At 44.3% G+C, this 19,322-nt stretch overlaps 1 protein-coding gene across 1 annotated transcript in view; it reads right to left on the bottom strand.

Annotated features, from left to right (window-relative positions):
* The window catches only part of hmcn2 (hemicentin 2), a 116,319-nt gene that overhangs the window by 86,899 nt on the left and 10,098 nt on the right, over positions 1–19,322 (bottom strand). The window contains exons 9-18 of the mRNA XM_036579685.1: positions 16,126–16,197; positions 15,757–16,023; positions 14,901–14,971; positions 14,394–14,552; positions 12,828–12,950; positions 10,505–10,676; positions 9,518–9,624; positions 9,293–9,413; positions 8,953–9,216; positions 3,709–3,853 (exon numbers count right to left, since the gene is read on the bottom strand). Coding sequence (XP_036435578.1) covers positions 3,709–3,853; positions 8,953–9,216; positions 9,293–9,413; positions 9,518–9,624; positions 10,505–10,676; positions 12,828–12,950; positions 14,394–14,552; positions 14,901–14,971; positions 15,757–16,023; positions 16,126–16,197 — 1,501 coding nt within the window. The remainder of the gene's footprint in view (positions 1–3,708; positions 3,854–8,952; positions 9,217–9,292; positions 9,414–9,517; positions 9,625–10,504; positions 10,677–12,827; positions 12,951–14,393; positions 14,553–14,900; positions 14,972–15,756; positions 16,024–16,125; positions 16,198–19,322) is intronic.

Below are 19,322 nucleotides of genomic sequence, written 5' to 3'. Positions count from 1 at the left end.
CTGCTGCTCTGCATATGGGGAAGACTCCGCCCACCTGACACTAAATAGAGGCGTTGCTGCTCCTTTAATTGAGGAGCCTTCAGTGTCCGAACTCATTAAAATAAAGCTCCAGTTTGGTTAAACTATACTTCAGCTCGTCGTTATTCACCGTCTTGATACAGTAAATTATTTACAGCGCATTTTTAGCTTTAATCAACTATCTTTTATTTTTTGAACAAAACAGGAAAAACAAGGAGCGACACAGCAGATTTTGATCTGTCTAACTGGAGACGCTCATCGATCAGCAAGTGTAAAAGCATGTGGTTAAAATCTTACTGTGATTCAGAGTCACATGAAACAGAGTTAAACAGGTCTGTGAGTCGCGTTCGTCTGGATTTCATTTAAAACAGACAGAAAACGTCGTTTTTACATTTTCTGCGGAGACTCTCGTTTATAAACACCTGAGATGAACGTCAGCGCAGAGCTGCACTCACTAACAGTTCACAGGAACAAGGGAAAAAATGAAGGGATGAAAAATGACATCCCATCAGCAGCTGGAGGAAAAAACCCTCAACAGACGTTAATTTCTCCAGCTGTTCTCCTCAGAGTGTATCTGCAGAGAGAACGGCTGCAAAAGTGTTTACAGTGTAACAAACAGCACAAAGCTCAGATGAACGAAAGAACAGAGAGAGAGAGAGAGAGAGAGAGAGAGAGAGTTTATAAAAAAAATGTTATTTATATTTATATAAAAAAAGTTTTTCCAATTACTCCAAAATGGTATAGGAGGAAAAGTCTATGATTTAATTAAATCCAAATATAATGATAACAAATGTGCAATTAAATTAGGGAACAAAAGAACAGAATTCTTCAAACAAGGACGTGGAGCATCAAGGCTGTAACTTATCCCCAACCCTCTTCAACGTATACATCAACAACCTGGAACAACCATCAAATGTAGGATTAGAACTGAATAAGAAAGAAATAAAATTCCTTTTATACGCAGATGATTTGGTCTTCCTAGCTCCTGCAGCACAAGGCTTACAAAAACACAAACTTATTAGAAGACTATTGTCAAAATTGGGCATTAGACATCAACATCAATAAAATTCCACTTTACGTTTGGCGAGACTTTATTACAGCACACTAGGGAATATAATTAGGACTAATAATCAATGCATCTAGTAATTTTAACAAGACAATGAATGCACTGGAAAAGCAAGAAAAGTATATTTTACTATTAAACGATCAATAAACACACTCAACCCACCAATCCAAATTTGGCTAAAAATATTTAATTATCTAATTAAACCCATACTCTTGTATGGCAGTGAAGTATGGGGACCAATAATTTATCAAAAAGACACATTATGGGACACGACCCATATAGAAAAATTTCATTTAGAATTTTGTAAAGACGTCGCAATGCAGCCAATCTGGCATGCAGAGCAGAGCTGGGCGAGTTTCCTCTCTCCCTCCCCAACGAGCTTTAAAATTCCACCATCACCTCACACAGGCACATCCAGAGTCCTACCACCACACAGCGCACCTCAGCAACCGCACACACCCAGAAACAGACCCCCTCAGACCCCTCACAGATAAACATCACCTTCAAACCACAGCCCAGTTCACCCTCTCACCATCACACACCACAGCCCAGTCCACCATCTCACCATCACACACCACAGCCCAGTCCACCATCTCACCATCACACACCACAGCCCAGTATACCATCTCACCATCACACACCACAGCCCAGTCCACCCTCTCACCATCACACACCACAGCCCAGTCCACCATCTCATCATCACACACCACAGCCCAGTACACCATCTCACCATCACACACCACAGCCCAGTCCACCCTCTCATCATCACACACCACAGCCCAGTCCACCATCTCACCATCACACACCACAGCCCAGTATACCATCTCACCATCACACACCACAGCCCAGTCCACCATCTCACCATCACACACCACAGCCCAGTATACCATCTCACCATCACACACCACAGCCCAGTCCACCATCTCACCATCACACACCACAGCCCAGTCCACCATCTCACCATCACACACCACAGCCCAGTCCACCCTCTCACCATCACACACCACAGCCCAGTATACCATCTCACCATCACACACCACAGCCCAGTCCACCATCTCACCAACACACACCACAGCCCAGTATACCATCTCACCATCACACACCACAGCCCAGTCCACCCTCTCACCATCACACACCACAGCCCAGTCCACCATCTCACCAACACACACCACAGCCCAGTACACCATCTCACCATCACACACCACAGCCCAGTCCACCATCTCACCAACACACACCACAGCCCAGTATACCATCTCACCATCACACACCACAGCCCAGTCCACCCTCTCACCAACACACACCACAGCCCAGTTCACCCTCTCACCATCACACACCACAGCCCAGTATACCATCTCACCATCACACACCACAGCCCAGTCCACCCTCTCACCATCACACACCACAGCCCAGTCCACCATCTCACCATCACACACCACAGCCCAGTCCACCATCTCACCAACACAGATCAGAATGATCCACAAAACATACCAAAAACAATACATCAAAAATTGGACCAGTGAAATTGCCACAGTTAATAAATTCGAATGCTGCAGATCCTGAAGAGAGAATACAGACTAGCAGATTATCTGATCAAAATAAAACCCAAAGAAAGAAACATCTTAACAGTGTTCAGACTGAGTGACCACAGTTTAGAAATAGAAAAAGGCCATAAAACACTGGAGGCCCAGAGAAGAACGAGTATGCAATCAGTGCAGTTCAGGACAAACAGAAACAGAGCAGCACTTTCTCTCCTCCTGTAACAAATATAAAGACCTCAGAGAAGATTATTCAGCTCAGTTACAACTTATATCCCATCATTTAAAGAGAAAATGACTAAAACAGAAGATCTGTTAGGGGTGTGTTTAGGAGAGACTCCAGAATGTGCTGAACTATCAGCTAAATATGTTCACAGCTGCCACAAACGCAGAGAACAGAGTGACACAGCGCCTTAAACTGATCCCCTGTAAACGTATCATTTATTTATTTGATGTTGTGTATGTATGTATATGTGTGTATGTGTATGTATGTATATGTGTGTATGTGTGTGTATGTATATGTGTGTATGTGTGTGTATGTATATGTGTGTATGTGTATGTATGTATATGTGTGTATGTGTGTGTATGTGTGTGTATGTATATGTGTGTATGTATATGTGTGTATGTGTATGTATGTATATGTGTGTATGTGTGTGTATGTATATGTGTGTATGTGTGTGTATGTGTGTGTATGTATATGTGTGTATGTATATGTGTGTATGTGTGTGTGTGTATATGTGTGTATGTGTATGTATGTATATGTGTGTATGTGTGTGTATGTGTGTGTGTATATATGTGTGTATGTATATGTGTGTATGTATATGTGTGTATGTGTGTGTATGTATATGTGTGTATGTACATATGAATATTTTATTATTTTACTCTTTCTTTTATACATTATTTCCTTCTTCACCATTATCTTCATATTCTACTAGGATATTTTAATTGCTTTGGCAACAATTGTTCACTACAATTAATGCCAATAAAGTTATTTGAATTGAATTGAATTGAATTGAATTGAGAGAGAGAGAGAGAGAGAGAGAGAGAGAGAGAGAGTATAAAAAAGAGAAAAAAGAAAAAAACACTCACTCGTAGTTCTTTTCCTCTCCTATCATCACTCCATCTTTGGTGAAGGTCAGTTTATAGGGCAGGTCACTCTCCACAGAACAGTCAATCAGAGCAGACTGCATGGACAAAATCCTGACCGCCACAGGAACAGTCACCATGGGAGCTCCTGCAGTTCAGAGGAGAGAAAGAGAGGAAGAGAGATGGGAGAGAGAGAGAGAGAGGGAGAGAGTGAGAGAGAGATGGAGAGAGTGAGAGAGAGAGAGAAAGAGACAGAGAGAGAGAGACAGATAGAGAGAGAGAGACAGATAGAGAGAGACAGATAGAGAGAGAGACAGAGAGAGAGAAAGAGACAGAGAGAGAGAGACAGATAGAGAGAGAGACAGAGAGAGAAACACACACAAACAACCTTTGTTATCCAGATTAAACCGTTAAGTTTTCCAAACACACCACAAACTGTCTCCTTCACAAAGTTATTACAAACCCACCCTGATCGTCAGGCTCACAGACGAAACCCCCCACCCCCCACACAGCAAAGAATGTGTCTACATCATCAGTGAGGGTGTAGTAGGCATATTCCAACAGGAGTCGCCTTGACACCAAACCCCTCACCATTAAAACAGGATCAGTTCCTCCACGCCCTTTGATCCTGTTCTTCCTGCTACACCAAATAGCCAGTTTCGCTGCTCCATATAAAAAGTTTAAAAGTATGACCTCGTCCCTCCTTGAGACAGAATGCTTTGGTCCGTAGAGAAATAAGCTCTGGTCAAAGACACCCAAAATCGCTAAACTCCAGTTTCTAACTAAATTTAAAATCTGGCGTAGGCGAGAGCACTGTACGAAAATATGAAACAATGTTTCAGAAACCCCACAAAAAGGACACCCATCCCCAGCTAAAGGATCAAGTCGTGCCACGTGCCTGTTTGTGGCTAGTATCCAATGTACAATCCTCCACTGGAGGTCTCCCACTCTCTTTTCAATGGGCCTTTTGTACAGAGACCGCCAGCTACCTTTAGGTGACGAGTACGCCCCCACAACCTCAGTCCATTTGGTTTCCCGCAGATCCATAAGAGACCGAAAATTCAAGACTTTAGTGCAGGCAAAATATAATGACCGTTTGTTTAGTCCACTAAAGTTCCCAAGAGCTGGGGTCCCTAGTGAAAGGAGCTTCCCTTGACCATCCTGCCAATCCTCCCGTTCCACTCTGACCACCAGCTCTGGAAAATCCACCATTTCACTCCGGCAGTCCTCCACAGGTGCTGTATCCAGATATTCTAGAACTGAGACAGACAGGTCAGACCTCAACTGGTCTAATACCTGTGAAACTATGCGCACTGACCTGAGACCAACCATATCTGCCAACAGTTCCGCTGTGATCCACGCTGTACCCCTCCTCACATGGCGAAGTTTACTGATGCCAGCTTCCAAGAAGCTGTCCCTCAGTGCACCAGAGACCCGGGACAGTGTCGGAAATGCAGAGTTAAAGAACAAAGGTTCCTCGAATATCCACTTGGATGGAACTGCGCAGCCCTCCCTTGAGAAAGAAAAAAGCTGCCAGGCCTCCACAGCTGCTGAGTAAAAAGGAGTCAAACCTCCTAAGTCCACTGTTCCCAGCGAAAGGGAGAACAGTTGTCTGTCCAGGCCCATACAACCAGCAACCCGCAGAAGGGCACAGGCCATATCCATCCAAGCATGACGTTGGTGATACAGCAGCCGCTGCACTGCCTGTAAGCGTAAGACAGCGACTCTGGAGCGGATATCCATCAGCCCTTGTCCACCCTCCTGTACAGGAAGATATAACACTGCAGCTCTCAACCAGTGCTGACCATTCCAGAAAAAGTCCACCAGTGCTCACTGAGAGCGGACAGCCCTGCCTAATCCCCCTGCTAACTGGGACTGGATGACTTAGACCACCTCCAACCTTAATCTTGCAAGAAGCACCAGTGTACAGTAACCTTACCCAGGATAAAAAATCCTCCCCAAAACCAAAAGCTCTCAAAGTATCAAACAAGTACTCATGATCAACACGATCAAAAGCCTTTTCTTGATCAAGGATAGTCTAACATATCCCTAATCAGAAATAAGTTATCATGGATGGACCTCTGTGGTACACAGTATGATTGGTCTACATGTACAATTGAGTCAAAAACTTTTTAAGTCTGTTGGCGATGCAGCGTGACAAGATCTTGTGGTCAGTGCAAAGGAGCGACACCGGCCGCCAGTTCTTAAGCAGGCAGAGGTCTCCCTTCTTCGGCAGAAGAGAGAGGACAGCACGCTGGCAGCTCTGCGGAAGCAATTTGGCATCAAAGCTAGCCTGCAGAACGCTAAGAAGATCTTTCCCAATGACCCCCCAGAAGGCCTTGTAAAAGTCCACAGGTAGACCGTCAATTCCTGGTGCTTGTCCAGAGGTGAGCTGATGCACAGCTTCTGTCACCTCTTCAAAAGTCAATGCAGTGTCCAGTGCTTGACTCTGCTCTTGATCCAACTCAGGAAGATCTGTAAGCAGCGCCTCTGAGCAACACTGGTCTGTACCTCCAGCTGTGAACAAGTCAGAGTAGTAGACGGGGTCTGAGGTGACGGAACCATCGTCCTTTCGCAAAGATGCCAAAAACTGACAACCATCAGTGGATCTTTCCAAATTAAAAAAGAAAGTAGTGGGAGCATCCATATCATTAAGAGACACAAACCGTGATCTAACCAGAGCCCCCTTCGCTTTTTCATTTAAAATAGCACCTAATTCCTGACGCTTTGTAGTTAAAACTGTTTGTAAAGCAGGGACATTCTGATTTATCATAAGGTCATGAACCCTTACAATATCCTGCTCCAACACTTTAATAGCTGTCCTCAGCCTAGCTGTGGAGTACGATGTAAAATTCTGACAGAAAATTTTAATCTGCACCTTCCCTATCTCCCACCACTGCATTAGACCATCAAAATCCCCCTTTTTTTCAACCCACTGCCCCCAAAACAAAATAAAGTTTTCACAGAAGCCTTTGTCTCACAACAGTTTCCTATTAAAATACCATAAACAACTTCTGCTAACTTGAGAAACAATTGAGAAATCAACAGTACATAGATGATGATGAGAAAAAGAAGTTGGAAAAATGTTAGACTGGCTGACCCTACGACTCACATTTTAGGAAAGTCTGTCCAGTCGCGCTGCAAAAACCCTCTCAGCAGAAACTTTTACCCAAGTGTACCGTTTGACCATAGGATATTTTTCCCGCCATACATCTGTCAAAGTAAATGTAGATATAACAGAGGCTAAAGCAGATGCAGACTGGGGGTGTGGTTCCTCCCCATTTCTGTCTTTAGTAAAATCTAATGTGCAGTTCCAGCCCCGCCCATAACAGTGATGTCCCCAGAAGAAAGAGACTGCAGTATATGCTTCAGGCTGGTAAAAAACTCTACTCTATCAGGTCCTCTATTAGGAGCGTACACATTAATAAAAACAAAAATGTGATCATCAATCTTAGCCCTAATCATCAGTAAGCGCCCTGCTTCTATTTCACTCTTAGACAACACTGTAACCTTTAAAGACTGTGAGAAAAGTATGACCACTCCTGCACTGACATCAGAGCCGTGACTGAGAAAATAATCTCCCCTCCACCACAAACCCCTATCAGCTGCCCCATCCTCACTGCTGTGGGTCTCTTAGAAAAGACGTACGTTTAACTGCTTTAGGCTAAAGAATTCAGAAAACACAGACTGTTTACCCCTATCGCTCAACCCGTCAACGTTCAGAGAGTCCACCCTCAGAAGCCCCATCAACGCAGGAAATAGGAGAGAACAGAGAAGAGAACGGGAAAAGCAGACAGGAGAGGCCCTTTCCCCACGTGCACTGAGCTCATACATTCATACGGTCAGAACCAGCTCTAGTACCAGACTTAGCAGATTTAGCCTTTCGGACCGCAGTTACATGTTTCTTTAGACGAAAACATTTTTGCCGCGAGAGAACATCATAGCCAACACTCCTCTGCTCCTTCAACACTGAACACAAACTTGTCCAAATCAGGGAAAAAATCGCTGACGTCTACAGGTCTGCCTTTAGTCTCATCTAGGAACGAGTTGATCTGATCCACCGTGTACAGCGTTTCACTGCTGAACTGACTGCCCCCAGTATCAGACACCTCAGACAGCCTGTCCTCCTCATCCATGACCTCCTCCACCTGCACGATCGACTCAGACTCAGACTCACTCACAAACATAGACCCTGCAGTGCAACACCCCTCACCACTCGGCCCAGCCACCTCACCACTGTCCACTACAGCACAACCCTCACCACTGACCCCAACACCAGCCACACGTTGACCTTGACTTGCCTGCCGCTGATCCCCCTCACTCTCCTGAACATTCTCCACACCCAAACGCTCACTCACCTCCTCTCCACGGTTCACCTCCCGAGCCGAGGACGTGCCTTCACCGGGGTCTTGGGTCACATCCACCTCGGCGGTCTCCCTGCGCTCGGCCGCAGTGGAGACCTGGTTCTCCTGAGCTACCGTCTGATTTTTATGTGGGCACGCAAACTGCTTATGGCCGATATCACCGCATTCAAAACATCTCAAGCTATCCGTACTGGCGTACACCATGAACGAGCTCTCTCCGTGAGCGACGCGGAAAGAGGCCTCCAGCGTTTTATCAGGGCTGTTCAGAAACATGAACACCTGCCGCCTGAAGGACAGGACGTGTTTGAGCGCCGCGGCCTTACAGCCGAGCGGGATCAGCGATATCGCACTGGCGAATTTTCCGAAGCGGCTCAGCTCCTTAGCGATTAGTTCGTCTGAAATAAACGGCGGGACATTGGAGATGGTGACCTTTGTGGCCGGCGTCTGAAGCGGAGACACCGGCACAAAGGTCTCCAAAACCCAAATACCGCTCTCGACCAGCTGATTGACCAAACACTCGTCTTTTAAAAAGAGGACAGCTTTGCTCATTTGCGAGGCGGAGTAAATTTGGTCATTTCCAACTTTGCCGCCCACCGCTAAAAGCACGTCCTCGACTGTAGCTTCAGCGGCTGGGACACATCTAAAGCCATTAGAGAGGGACAGAGAAGGCGCCATGGCCGCTCACCGCTCACAGTGGCTACACACACCACAGTAAACACTAACAATCAGAAAATGAAGTCAAAGAAAGATACGAGAAAAAAGAGAAAAAGTGAAAACTCTCCAACACACCACAGCACTCTCACACCGCCCAACTCCCAGCATATAGAGAGAGAGACAGAGAGAGAAACAGAGAGAGAGAGAGAGAGAGAGACCCAGATGGTACCTGGGTTAATGTTGGTGTAAGACACACTGGAGAGTCTCTGGAAATCGTAGCCGTCTCCATCTTTGCCCAGCACTTTGAGGAAGAAGCCCTGAGAGGGTGTCTGAAACTCTGGAACATTCCAGAGTCCACCTGCTCCTCCGTCTGGAGGTAAAGGCACTGGAATATAGTGCAGTGAACGTCCTGCTGTGGACACCAACTCCATACTACTGACCACACCAGGGGGCTTCAGGCCAGAGCATTTCAGTAGCACATGCACTGGAACACCTGCAGAAACACGAAGGAACGTCAACAAACAACAACAAACATCAGACCAGCGCCCACACAGGATGACGGACAGTACCTTTGATGGGCCTTTCCCTGGTCCTAACAAACTCTGTGACCGGGATACTGGAGAATCCTGCCCTGAAGTCCAGATTACTCACTCCGGTCACTCTGAGAGTGTGGCGTCCACTACAGGCCACCTACAGGTAAAGGAAACTTATCTTACAGATGTGTGAAGAACGTCTGTGACCGACAGGTGCTCAGGTATGGAGCGTGATAGTTGACTGAATAAAACAAACAGCACCTTTAGTGTCCACAGGCCAGGACGAGGGTTCTTCAGGCTGACCACTCTAGCAGAGTTTGGAATGTTCAGCAGTTCCGTCAAGCCCTGCCTCTCTCCAACAGTCCGACCTAAACAAAATACAGCTGTTCTCCAGGTGCTGAACAGGTTTTCAGATCAACAAAATATCTGTGTTTCAAAGCCCACAGGTTTATGAAACGACGTGTTGTACAGCTCTCTAATCTCCTCCTCCCATTTGGTCTAGTTCAAACACATTTTAATGAAGCAGCAGGATTGCTGGAATATTTGTGTTGAGTTAAATATCACAATATGATGCAGTGTCACATTCTGCTCTGGACCTCCTGGCTGGAGTGGAGCACTTCGTTTATTAAAATAAGAGCATTTAGTTGTTTCTGCTTACTCATGCCACTTATGCTGTGTTCAGACTGCCAGCCCGAATCCCATTTTTGGCACATCCAGATGAATGTTTGATGGTCTGGACAGCAAAAAAAACATGAATGTGATTTTTGCAAATCAGATCTAAACCACATTTGTAGCTGGTTTGAAATGCGACTGTAATCAGATTTTTACAGATGAGTCTCAGTCTGGACGCTCAAATCGGATTTCAAAGTGTCTTTTTCGTCACTCACAACACGACAAACAGTGACGATGTTGAATCCACAGTGATGAAGTGCTGGGATTCAAAAAGAGCTCCAAAATTCATGATGATGAGAGAGTTCTGAGGAGTTTGGAGAGGAGATGATGCTCCTCCATCTCTCCTGCAGCCGCGTCTGAAATCCCGTCACCAGCATAGCTACGTAGTTACTGACGCTTACGTCGTTACCACGGCAATCTGTTCTGATCACCTGCATAACAGTGTGAACAGTCGCCTCAAAAGATCTGATTTGAGAAACAAATCCGATTCGCCTGCAGTCTGAACACAGCCTTGCTGTTAAGAGGTGTTACAGCTTTAGAGTTACTGTAAGGAGTTTTTAGGATCTTTTAAGTTACCCAGCGGATCTCTGAGCTCAATACGTGGAGCTGGACCACTCAGGGACACAGTGATCTCTTTGAGGCTGGGGTCAAAGGGCACCTCCCACTTGCTTTCTTGGTCAGTCTCATGGTCAGATGAGAGCAGGTGGACTTTCATGGCCTGGACAGTTTCTTCAACCCATTTCAGAACCTGAAAAGATATAAGAGGACAGACTATTTCAGCATTTGTTGTTCATAATAAAAAGTAAATGGGTACTAGACTCCCGAGCCATTCTGCATCATTACCATGTGCCGTTCTGCCATTTTCTCCTGAGTCATTCTGCCTCATTCTCCTAAATCATTTTGCCTCGTTCTCCTGAGTCATTCTGCCCTGTTCTCCTAAATCATTCTGCCTAATTCTCCTAATCATTCTGCCTCGTTCTCCTGAGTCATTCTGCCTTGTTCTACTGTGCCATACTGCCCCGTTCTCCTGAAGCATTCTGCCTCATTCTTTTGTGCCATTCTGCCCCATTTTCCTGAGTCATTCTGACTCATCCTCCTGAAGCATTCTGCCCTGTTCTCCTGAGTCATTCTGCCTCGTTCTCCTGTGCCATTCTGCCCTGTTCTTCTGAGTCATTCTGCCTCATTGTCCTGTGTCATTCTGCCTCATTCACCAGATCAGCTGCAGGATTTGCTCACATTTTGCTTTGTGTTTTGCGAGTTGGACTAAATCTGAAAGCTGGATAGAGACGAGTCTGTTAGAGCTCAACATCACTCACTGTGACGCTGAAATAAGACCAGTGAGACAGAGAGGAAAAGTCTCTCTCTCTCCCTGTTTCTCTCTCTCCCTGTTTCTCTCTCTCTCCCTGTTTCTCTCTCTCCCTGTCTCTCTCTCTCCCTGTTTCTCTCTCTCCCTCTCTCTCTCTCTCTCCCTGTTTCTCTCTCTCCCTGTCTCTCTCTCTCTCCCTGTTTCTCTCTCTCCCTGTCTCTCTCTCTCCCTTTTTCTCTCTCTCTCTCCCTGTCTCTCTCTCTTTCCCTGTCTCCTCTCTCTCCCTGTTTCTCTCTCTCCCTGTCTCTCTCTCTCTCTCCCTGTCTCTCTCTCTCCCTGTCTCTCTCTCTCTGTCTCTCAGCTACTCCAGATGAAGTCTTTTTAAACAGACGGGCTGGTGAAAGCAGACAGACGGTCAGAGAGAAAATACAGTGCACACTGTGCAGCTGCTGCTGACTATAAACAGCGTCTTCACTGTGCGGTACTTTAGTTTAGAGCCCTCAGTGCAGCAGCAGTGCTGCTTCATTACACAGCATTCATTAACATTCGACACGTCACATCTGCGGGTTGAGCTGAGGGGGTTAAAGTGTAAACTGACTCTCAGGGAGCAGCGTTGGATATCTGGGCTTTAAAGAGCAGATGTGATCTCAGCATTGAGCCTGCAGGCTGTAAGATGACTGAAGGTGAGAAATGAGTCATTACCCTGCAGAACAAAGACATGCCAACGTCTGTCTGAGCACAAACAGCCAAACCGGCACAGGCCTAAATTACCTTTTACAGCTTCACCCTGCAGACGACTGAAGAACAGGACCTTGTGGGACAGAAGAAAATCAGGCTCTTCTTTCAAGACTTTTTCAGGCTCTTTTTCAACGAATGAAACAGTAGGATATCGTTCATGTTACAAGGCTGAAGATGTTTCATGTGTTCACTCTGAATAGAACTCTATGAAGTGTCCATAATCGCACTGAGCCAAAACACTGACCGCTTTGAGTAATGAGGCTGATTCAACACATATTTAAGCTCTGAGAATGAAAGACATCATGCCCAGTTTTTTAATTCCTTCATTAGCTCGAACCCCCCACCCCGCCGCCCCTCCCCCCTGCCCCCCGAGTGCAACAGCAGTTGCTTCCTCTCAGACTTTACAGCTGGAAAAGCTCTAATGAGAACCACATGTGTGCTCATCCCCCACGGACCCCCGCTCAGAAGAACACACTGAATGACCTACATCCCCTTCTACCAGTTTCACCCTCAGAGCAGCAGAGCACATCAATCAGATCAACTTCCTGATAGATTACAAACATACAGAGGAAACTCCATGTCTTAGTGCTTCTCTCTCTCTCACTATTCATCTCTCTCACTCTCTCTCTGTCTCTTTCTGGACATTTACAGTCAGGAAAAGGGACAGAAACTGAGATTTGGTAAAAAAAAAGGGGCCGAGATATGGTCAGTAACCGAGATGTGGTCAGGCATAGAGACTACGTCCTTGCTGGGGGAGTCATATGGGTTGGACTGGGCTGGACAGGGTCAGACCTGGTTTGGAATTATGATAGATCAAAAAACAGTTCTGAGTGTGTTTGTTTTGGTGTGTCTCACCTCGTTGACCTGGTGTTTGTCCAAGTGAAAGATCTGACCAGAGCTTGTGGCAGCGATTTCCTCATACGCTCTGTAACCCGGATGAGAACGATCTCCACAATCGCCCGTCAACACAAACACAACCTGCACTCACAGAACGGTGAGAGAGTGATGACTGAGTGGACGTGGGGCTCAACAGTGAAACATGAAGAAGGAAAAGCAGGTTTTTGATGACCTGAGCATTTTGAGCCATTTAAAAAGAAAAATATTATTTTTCACTGCAGACAGTTTGAGTAAAGCTCATTAATATACTGTACCTGTGTATATGTACTAAACATGTATAGGTGTGTTCTACTTTTATAACTGTACTATACCTGTGTAGGTGTACTATACCTGTGTGGGTGTACTATACCTGTGTAGGTGTACTATACCTGTATGGGTGTACTATACCTGTGGGTGTACTATACCTGTGGGTGTACTATACCTGTGTAAGTGTACTATACCTGTGTAGGTGTACTATACCTGTGTAGGTGTACTATACCTGTATGGGTGTACTATACCTGTGGGTGTACTATACCTGTGGGTGTACTATACCTGTGTAGGTGTACTATACCTGTGGGTGTACTATACGTGTGTGGGTGTACTATACCTGTGTAAGTGTACTATACCTGTGTAGGTGTACTATACCTGTGGGTGTACTATACGTGTGTGGGTGTACTATACCTGTGTAAGTGTACTATACCTGTGTAGGTGTACTATACGTGTGTGGGTGTACTATACCTGTGGGTGTACTATACCTGTGTAGGTGTACTATACCTGCGTGGGTGTAGTATACCTGTGTAGGTGTACTATACCTGTGTAGGTGTAGTATACATGTGTGGGTGTACTATACCTGTGGGTGTAGTATACCTGTGTAGGTGTACTATACCTGTGGGTGTACTATACGTTTGTGGGTGTACTATACCTGTGTGGGTGTACTATACCTGTGTAGGTGTGCTATATGTGTGTGGGTGTATTATACCTGTGGGTGTACTATACCTGTGTAGGTGTGCTATATGTGTGTGGGTGTATTATACCTGTGGGTGTACTATACCTGTGTAGGTGTGCTATATGTGTGTGGGTGTACTATACCTGTGTAGGTGCACTTTATGTGTGTAGGTGTACTATACGTGTGTGGGTGTACTATACCTGTATGGGTGTACTATACCTGTGTAGGTGTACTATATGTGTGTAGGTGCACTATACCTGTATGGGTGTACTATACCTGTGTAGGTGTACTATATGTGTGTAGATGCACTATATGTGTGTAGGTGTACTATACCTGTATGGGTGTACTATACCTGTGTAGGTGTACTATACCTGTACAGGTGTACTATATGTGTGTAGGTGCACTATACCTGTATGGGTGTACTATACCTGTATAGGTGCACTATATGTGTGTAGGTGTACTATACGTGTGTGGGTGTACTATACCTGTGTAGGTGTGCTATATGTGTGTGGGTGTACTATACGTGTGTGGGTGTACAATACCTGTATGGGTGTACTACACCTGTGTGGGTGTACTATACCTTAATAGGTGTACTATACCTGAGACTGGCGGAGCTGCACCAGCTGTAGAACATCTTGTTTTAACCGATAATCTTTAGCTCGAGCATCTGTGAAGACGTAGATGAATGATCCGGGCAGAGAGAGTTCCAGAGCTTTCTTTATGGCACCGATGCTCATCTCTGGACAATCTCCTCCACCCTGAGGAGACCGCAGACAGGAGAATTTACTGAGTATTTATATCCACCCGGAGCTCTATTAAATTTTACCTGAACTCATAATCTTGTTGTTTCTGTAAAACTGAACTGAATTTAATCAACCATTTTTAAAGCTGCCTAAATGTGGGACAGAGGAGCAGAAGTTGTGGGCATAAATGAATAAACACTGAGAGAGAACAGCAGAATATTTTTTAAGGACAGTCTATCAGTTTGAGGTGTTGCCATGTAAACATATAATCACTCAGAAAAAAGATGAATACATTTACACTGAATTTCTGCAGAATAAAATGTTCAAAAGAATTTGATAAAATCCATCTCAGATTGTTCTAACCTGGACAAACAGTTCCTGCAGGTCCTTCTGAAATTTTCTGGGGTCAGTAGTGATGGACACTGGTCCAATATCTAGAACACACAACATCCCATCAGCCAAAAAAAAAAAAAAGCAGAGAAAATACAGTCCTAAATTCACACTGAAGAGAGGGTGTTGTGCTACGGAGAACATCAGAGTGATCTACTGAGAGAGTTCCTACAAAGGGGAGTCTGTCTGCCTGTCAGACTCAATGCTGTTTGTGGTTTATGGGGGGTTTTTTGTCTGAAAAGACAAAAAACCCCTGCCATCCACAACATGCTTGCTTTCCCTTCTTGGAGGGTCTTTTATTGGAGCTTTGGGCTCTGAGTGGTAAGGGTGGGGGACAATCACATCATGAGCTCCTGAAACCCCCGAACAGCAGCGTGAGCTCCTGAAACCCCCTGAACAGGAGCATGAGCTCCCGAAACCCCCTGAACATCAAAACATCAAAAACATCAAAACTCTAAAACAATAAAACATCAAAACACTAAAACAATAAATGTCTAAAATTCTAAAATGATAAAACATTAAAACACGTTAGAACTCTTAATCCAAAATACTTAAAAAGTCAGAATCTCTAAAAAACTATTATGAACATTAAAGTTCGATCATATGAACTTAGAGACACGTCAGCGCCCCCTGGTGACTGAGCCTTTCACTGCAGCAGAGTCTCTGTTCTGCATTATCACTAACGGCTCAGAGTTATTATCACTTATTGTTGTTATTATTATTATTCATACTAAGATGTTCCTCAGACCTGCACTTCAGCTCAGCTGATCTCGCAGCTTCTCAGAAACCACCTCACTCATTTTCAGGACGAACGAGGCTCTGTCAGTACCTGGGTCGTGGAAAGGCACCAGAACGAAGTTCTCGATGGTTCTGGTTCTGCGGTTCAGAGTCTTCTCCAGAATTCTGGAGGCTCCTTCGATCACCTGCTGGAGGTCATCATACATGGAGCCGGTGACGTCAAAGACGAAGGCGAGAGAAGCGGCGGCGTTTGATTTGGAGTTAATGTCCAGACTGAAGTCCGAACTTGGAAAAACAGTGTGTTCTCCATCCATCCGGGCACTCTGGGCAAACGCTGAGCGTCCACCGAGGGCCAGAACTAAAGAAAAGATCTTCATCCATAAGGCGGCCCTCATCTTCATCTTCATCCTCCTCAGTGCGGCGCGAGCGAGTCAAACAAAAGACTGAAAGAGAAACTCACCAAAAACCTCATTAAAACTCCGCAAACCGGACAAAGAGACCAGAAGGAGCTCGGAGCGCGCGCTGCTCTGACCTGAAGATCAGAGACAGGAAAGCTGGAGTCACACAGCGCGAGACAAACGCTGGGAGGGGTGTGTGTGTAATCTGAATCCTCACGAGCTGTTCCATTTTAAAGCGGAATCTGCGCGCGCTGCCGTTTGTAGTGCAGCAGATTTAGGGTTTATTTTGGACTCGCGAGCGCTGAAGTCGAAGCTGAAGCCGAATTAGGCCTGATTACAATTTTCCGTTCCACCTTAAATGGTGCAGCAGTTACATTGCGGCGCCTCAGGCTGCGACATGATTGTGAGATGTGTGAGATGATTAACTAACGGACACATTTAAACTGTTTAGACTAGATTTCGTTTTTCACATATTCATTTTTGGAAAGTGGGAAACAATGAATCTGTTTATTGCTTTGTTTTTTCATAATTTCTAAAATTAATTATGTTTTTATGATTTCTAACAGCATTTTCAGTGCTGAGTTCTCATTTTGGTGAACACAGCAGAAAAACATGTGGAATAAAACATGAAAAGTTTAATTTGTGCTGATAATTTTGGGATAACACAGAGAGCTTAAATTGCCTGTACAGTTAGACCAATCAGATCCAACCAAACCTCCATGTGTTGTGACATCACAACCACAACTCACTGGCAGTCTGGCTCTCTGCGCTCAGGGGTCGAGCCTTAAGCCAGAAAAGGTGCACTGTAAAAAAAAGGTTTTTATTTTTACAGACATTGACTAAGTAAATACAGTTTTTTTCTGTGTTTTTCATAATAAGAGAATATACCTGTAAAATACAGGAAAATCAACTTTTTCAATAATTATGCTGTAAAAATACAGTCAAAGTCTTATTTTAAATTATAAGAATCCATCGTTTTTTTAACTTGGTTGTACCATTTTTTGAGTTTCGAGTGTTAATTTAGTAGTTATCATTGTAAAAACACAGTTATCAGTGTAAAATTACAGATGAATAAAGTTGTTTCACATTTTCCTGCTCTGTGTGTTTATTTAAAAATACAAAACATTGTTTTTTACGCATGTTTGCTGTAATTATAAGTAATAAACACATTATAAAATCTAATGAAAATTAATTTACCCAACTGTCCTAAAAAATTACTTTCAATACAGGGTAATAATAATATAACAACTCCATTGCCTGTTGTAACCTAACAGTAGTTTGTTGTTTTAAAACAGTAAATGTATGGTAAATTAATTTAAACTTCCATATTATCAACTGACAAACAGCATCAGACCAGATATTTTTACTAAAATGAGGTTTAAATAATTCAAATAATTGTCAAACCATTCAGAAATTCATAACCCTTCTCTTTAAAACAGGCAGTAAATTGTAATATCAGCTCAAATGTATATTGTTGTCTTATATTTGGTAGAATTAAAGTTTTGAAACCACAAAAAATAAGTTTAGCAGGCAGTTCTCTGTTGTGTTCTCTGTTGTGTTCATTGGACAAAGTCGTGGTTATGATCTGCTCAGCCAATGAATGTGGAGAATCACTTGTTTGAATCTGAGCGCGAGCTGCACCGGGAGCGCGTTCACACAGGAGAAACCAGCCCGGCTGAACCGGAGTCTCCGTTCACACCGTGTCTTCATGTTCAGCTCCGAGGCGACTTGGTTTTATTTTTCAGACCTGCCGCTTCGCTGCAGTGAAAACGGCTGACTCTGCATTTAGTGTAGTTGATTTAGTGAAAGCTAACAGGGGGGTCAGCTGAGTTGGCCGGAGTGTCCGGATTTAACGTTTTTAAAACAGCACCGCAGCTGACGTGTTGACCCCAGAGTCGCCAGGGTCGCTGCTTCGCCACCAAACTGGGCTCTTTTGAAAACGACAGTAGCGGCCAAAACGACTGACTACAGACAGAAACTGAGCGGCTTTATGAGCGGATAAGCGACTCGCCGTAGGAGCGTTTGATTAGATGTAAACCCGGACAGAGAGCGCAGACAGAGAGGTCCGCGGACTTCCCGCCAAATTGGGCTCGTTTGAAAATGAAGCCGTGAGTGAAGTTTTGAAAGTCGCGGGTTTTTGGTATTTTGGGCTCCTTTCACAATGAACCGCGGCTGAGGAATCGCCGTATGAGTGACTGAATAGCTTGAATAAGTTGAGGACACAGGGGCAGGTATAGTAGAGTACACACAGAGAGAGAGAGAGAGAGTCAGAGAGAGAGAGAGAGAGAGAGAGAGAGAGAGAGAAAGAGTCAGAGAGGGAGAGAGAGACAGAGAGAGAGAGAGTGAGAAAGAGAGAGTCAGAGAGAGAGGGAGAGAGAGAATCAGAGAGAGAGAGAGAGAGGGAGAGAGAGAGTGAGAAAGAGAGAGAGAGACAGAGAGAGAGAGAGTCAGAGAGAGAGAGATGCAGTAACTGTTAGCTAGCTAGTAAATGCAAACAGAAACAAAGGAGAAACCTGAAAGTTTACTGACGTCCTTCAGGAGTTATAATAAAGTTATAATGTTCAGTGTTCAGTGAAATAATGTCTGCAGTAAAGCACCTTAAATAAAGTGCTGTGCAAAAGTCACAGGCAGTCTAGAACATTGCTTAAAACAATTCATCTTGGCAATAAAAGTGTTTTTGCTGGTATTAATATGCTGGTTAGAAGAAAACAGAGGAACTCAGTTCTGAATCCTGATCTCTCACTGCAGTTCAGAATGGATTTGTTAAATTCCAGCACTGCTGATTTAATTTAATGGAGGATTGATTAGATAAGCTAGTGCTGAATCTCAGATACCTGCCTTCTTGAGTGGAGGAGCTATATGTTAAGGCCTATATTGTGCATTATGTAGGGAGTAGGGAGCCATGTGAGATCCAGCCTATGCATTGGATGGTATTTAGGTTAAAAAAAATATTCTTTATTTGTTTGTATTTAATGTTTTAAATAATAGCATTTACTGCCCAGATCAATAGATTTGAATATAATACATATAATTGAGAATTTTGCATAGTATTGTTTATAATCCCTTTAAAATGTTTAGGTACATTAGTCTTAGAAATTTAATGTGATGGTGCATCTGTTAAATTCAGTTTAGGCAAACAATATCAAATGTTACTTTGTAGTGGTCACTGATGTATTACTGAACTTATTTAATGTGCTGACCTGGCAGCAACAATAAAGGTGAAAGATGTAGCTCTTGATAGAAGTACAAAGAGCTGCAT

This window comes from Colossoma macropomum, unplaced genomic scaffold (assembly GCF_904425465.1).
Source record: "Colossoma macropomum unplaced genomic scaffold, Colossoma_macropomum, whole genome shotgun sequence".
In the NCBI taxonomy this organism is placed as follows: domain Eukaryota; kingdom Metazoa; phylum Chordata; class Actinopteri; order Characiformes; family Serrasalmidae; genus Colossoma; species Colossoma macropomum.
Note: the sequence above shows the minus strand (reverse complement) of the source record. Positions and strands in the feature narration are given on the sequence as shown.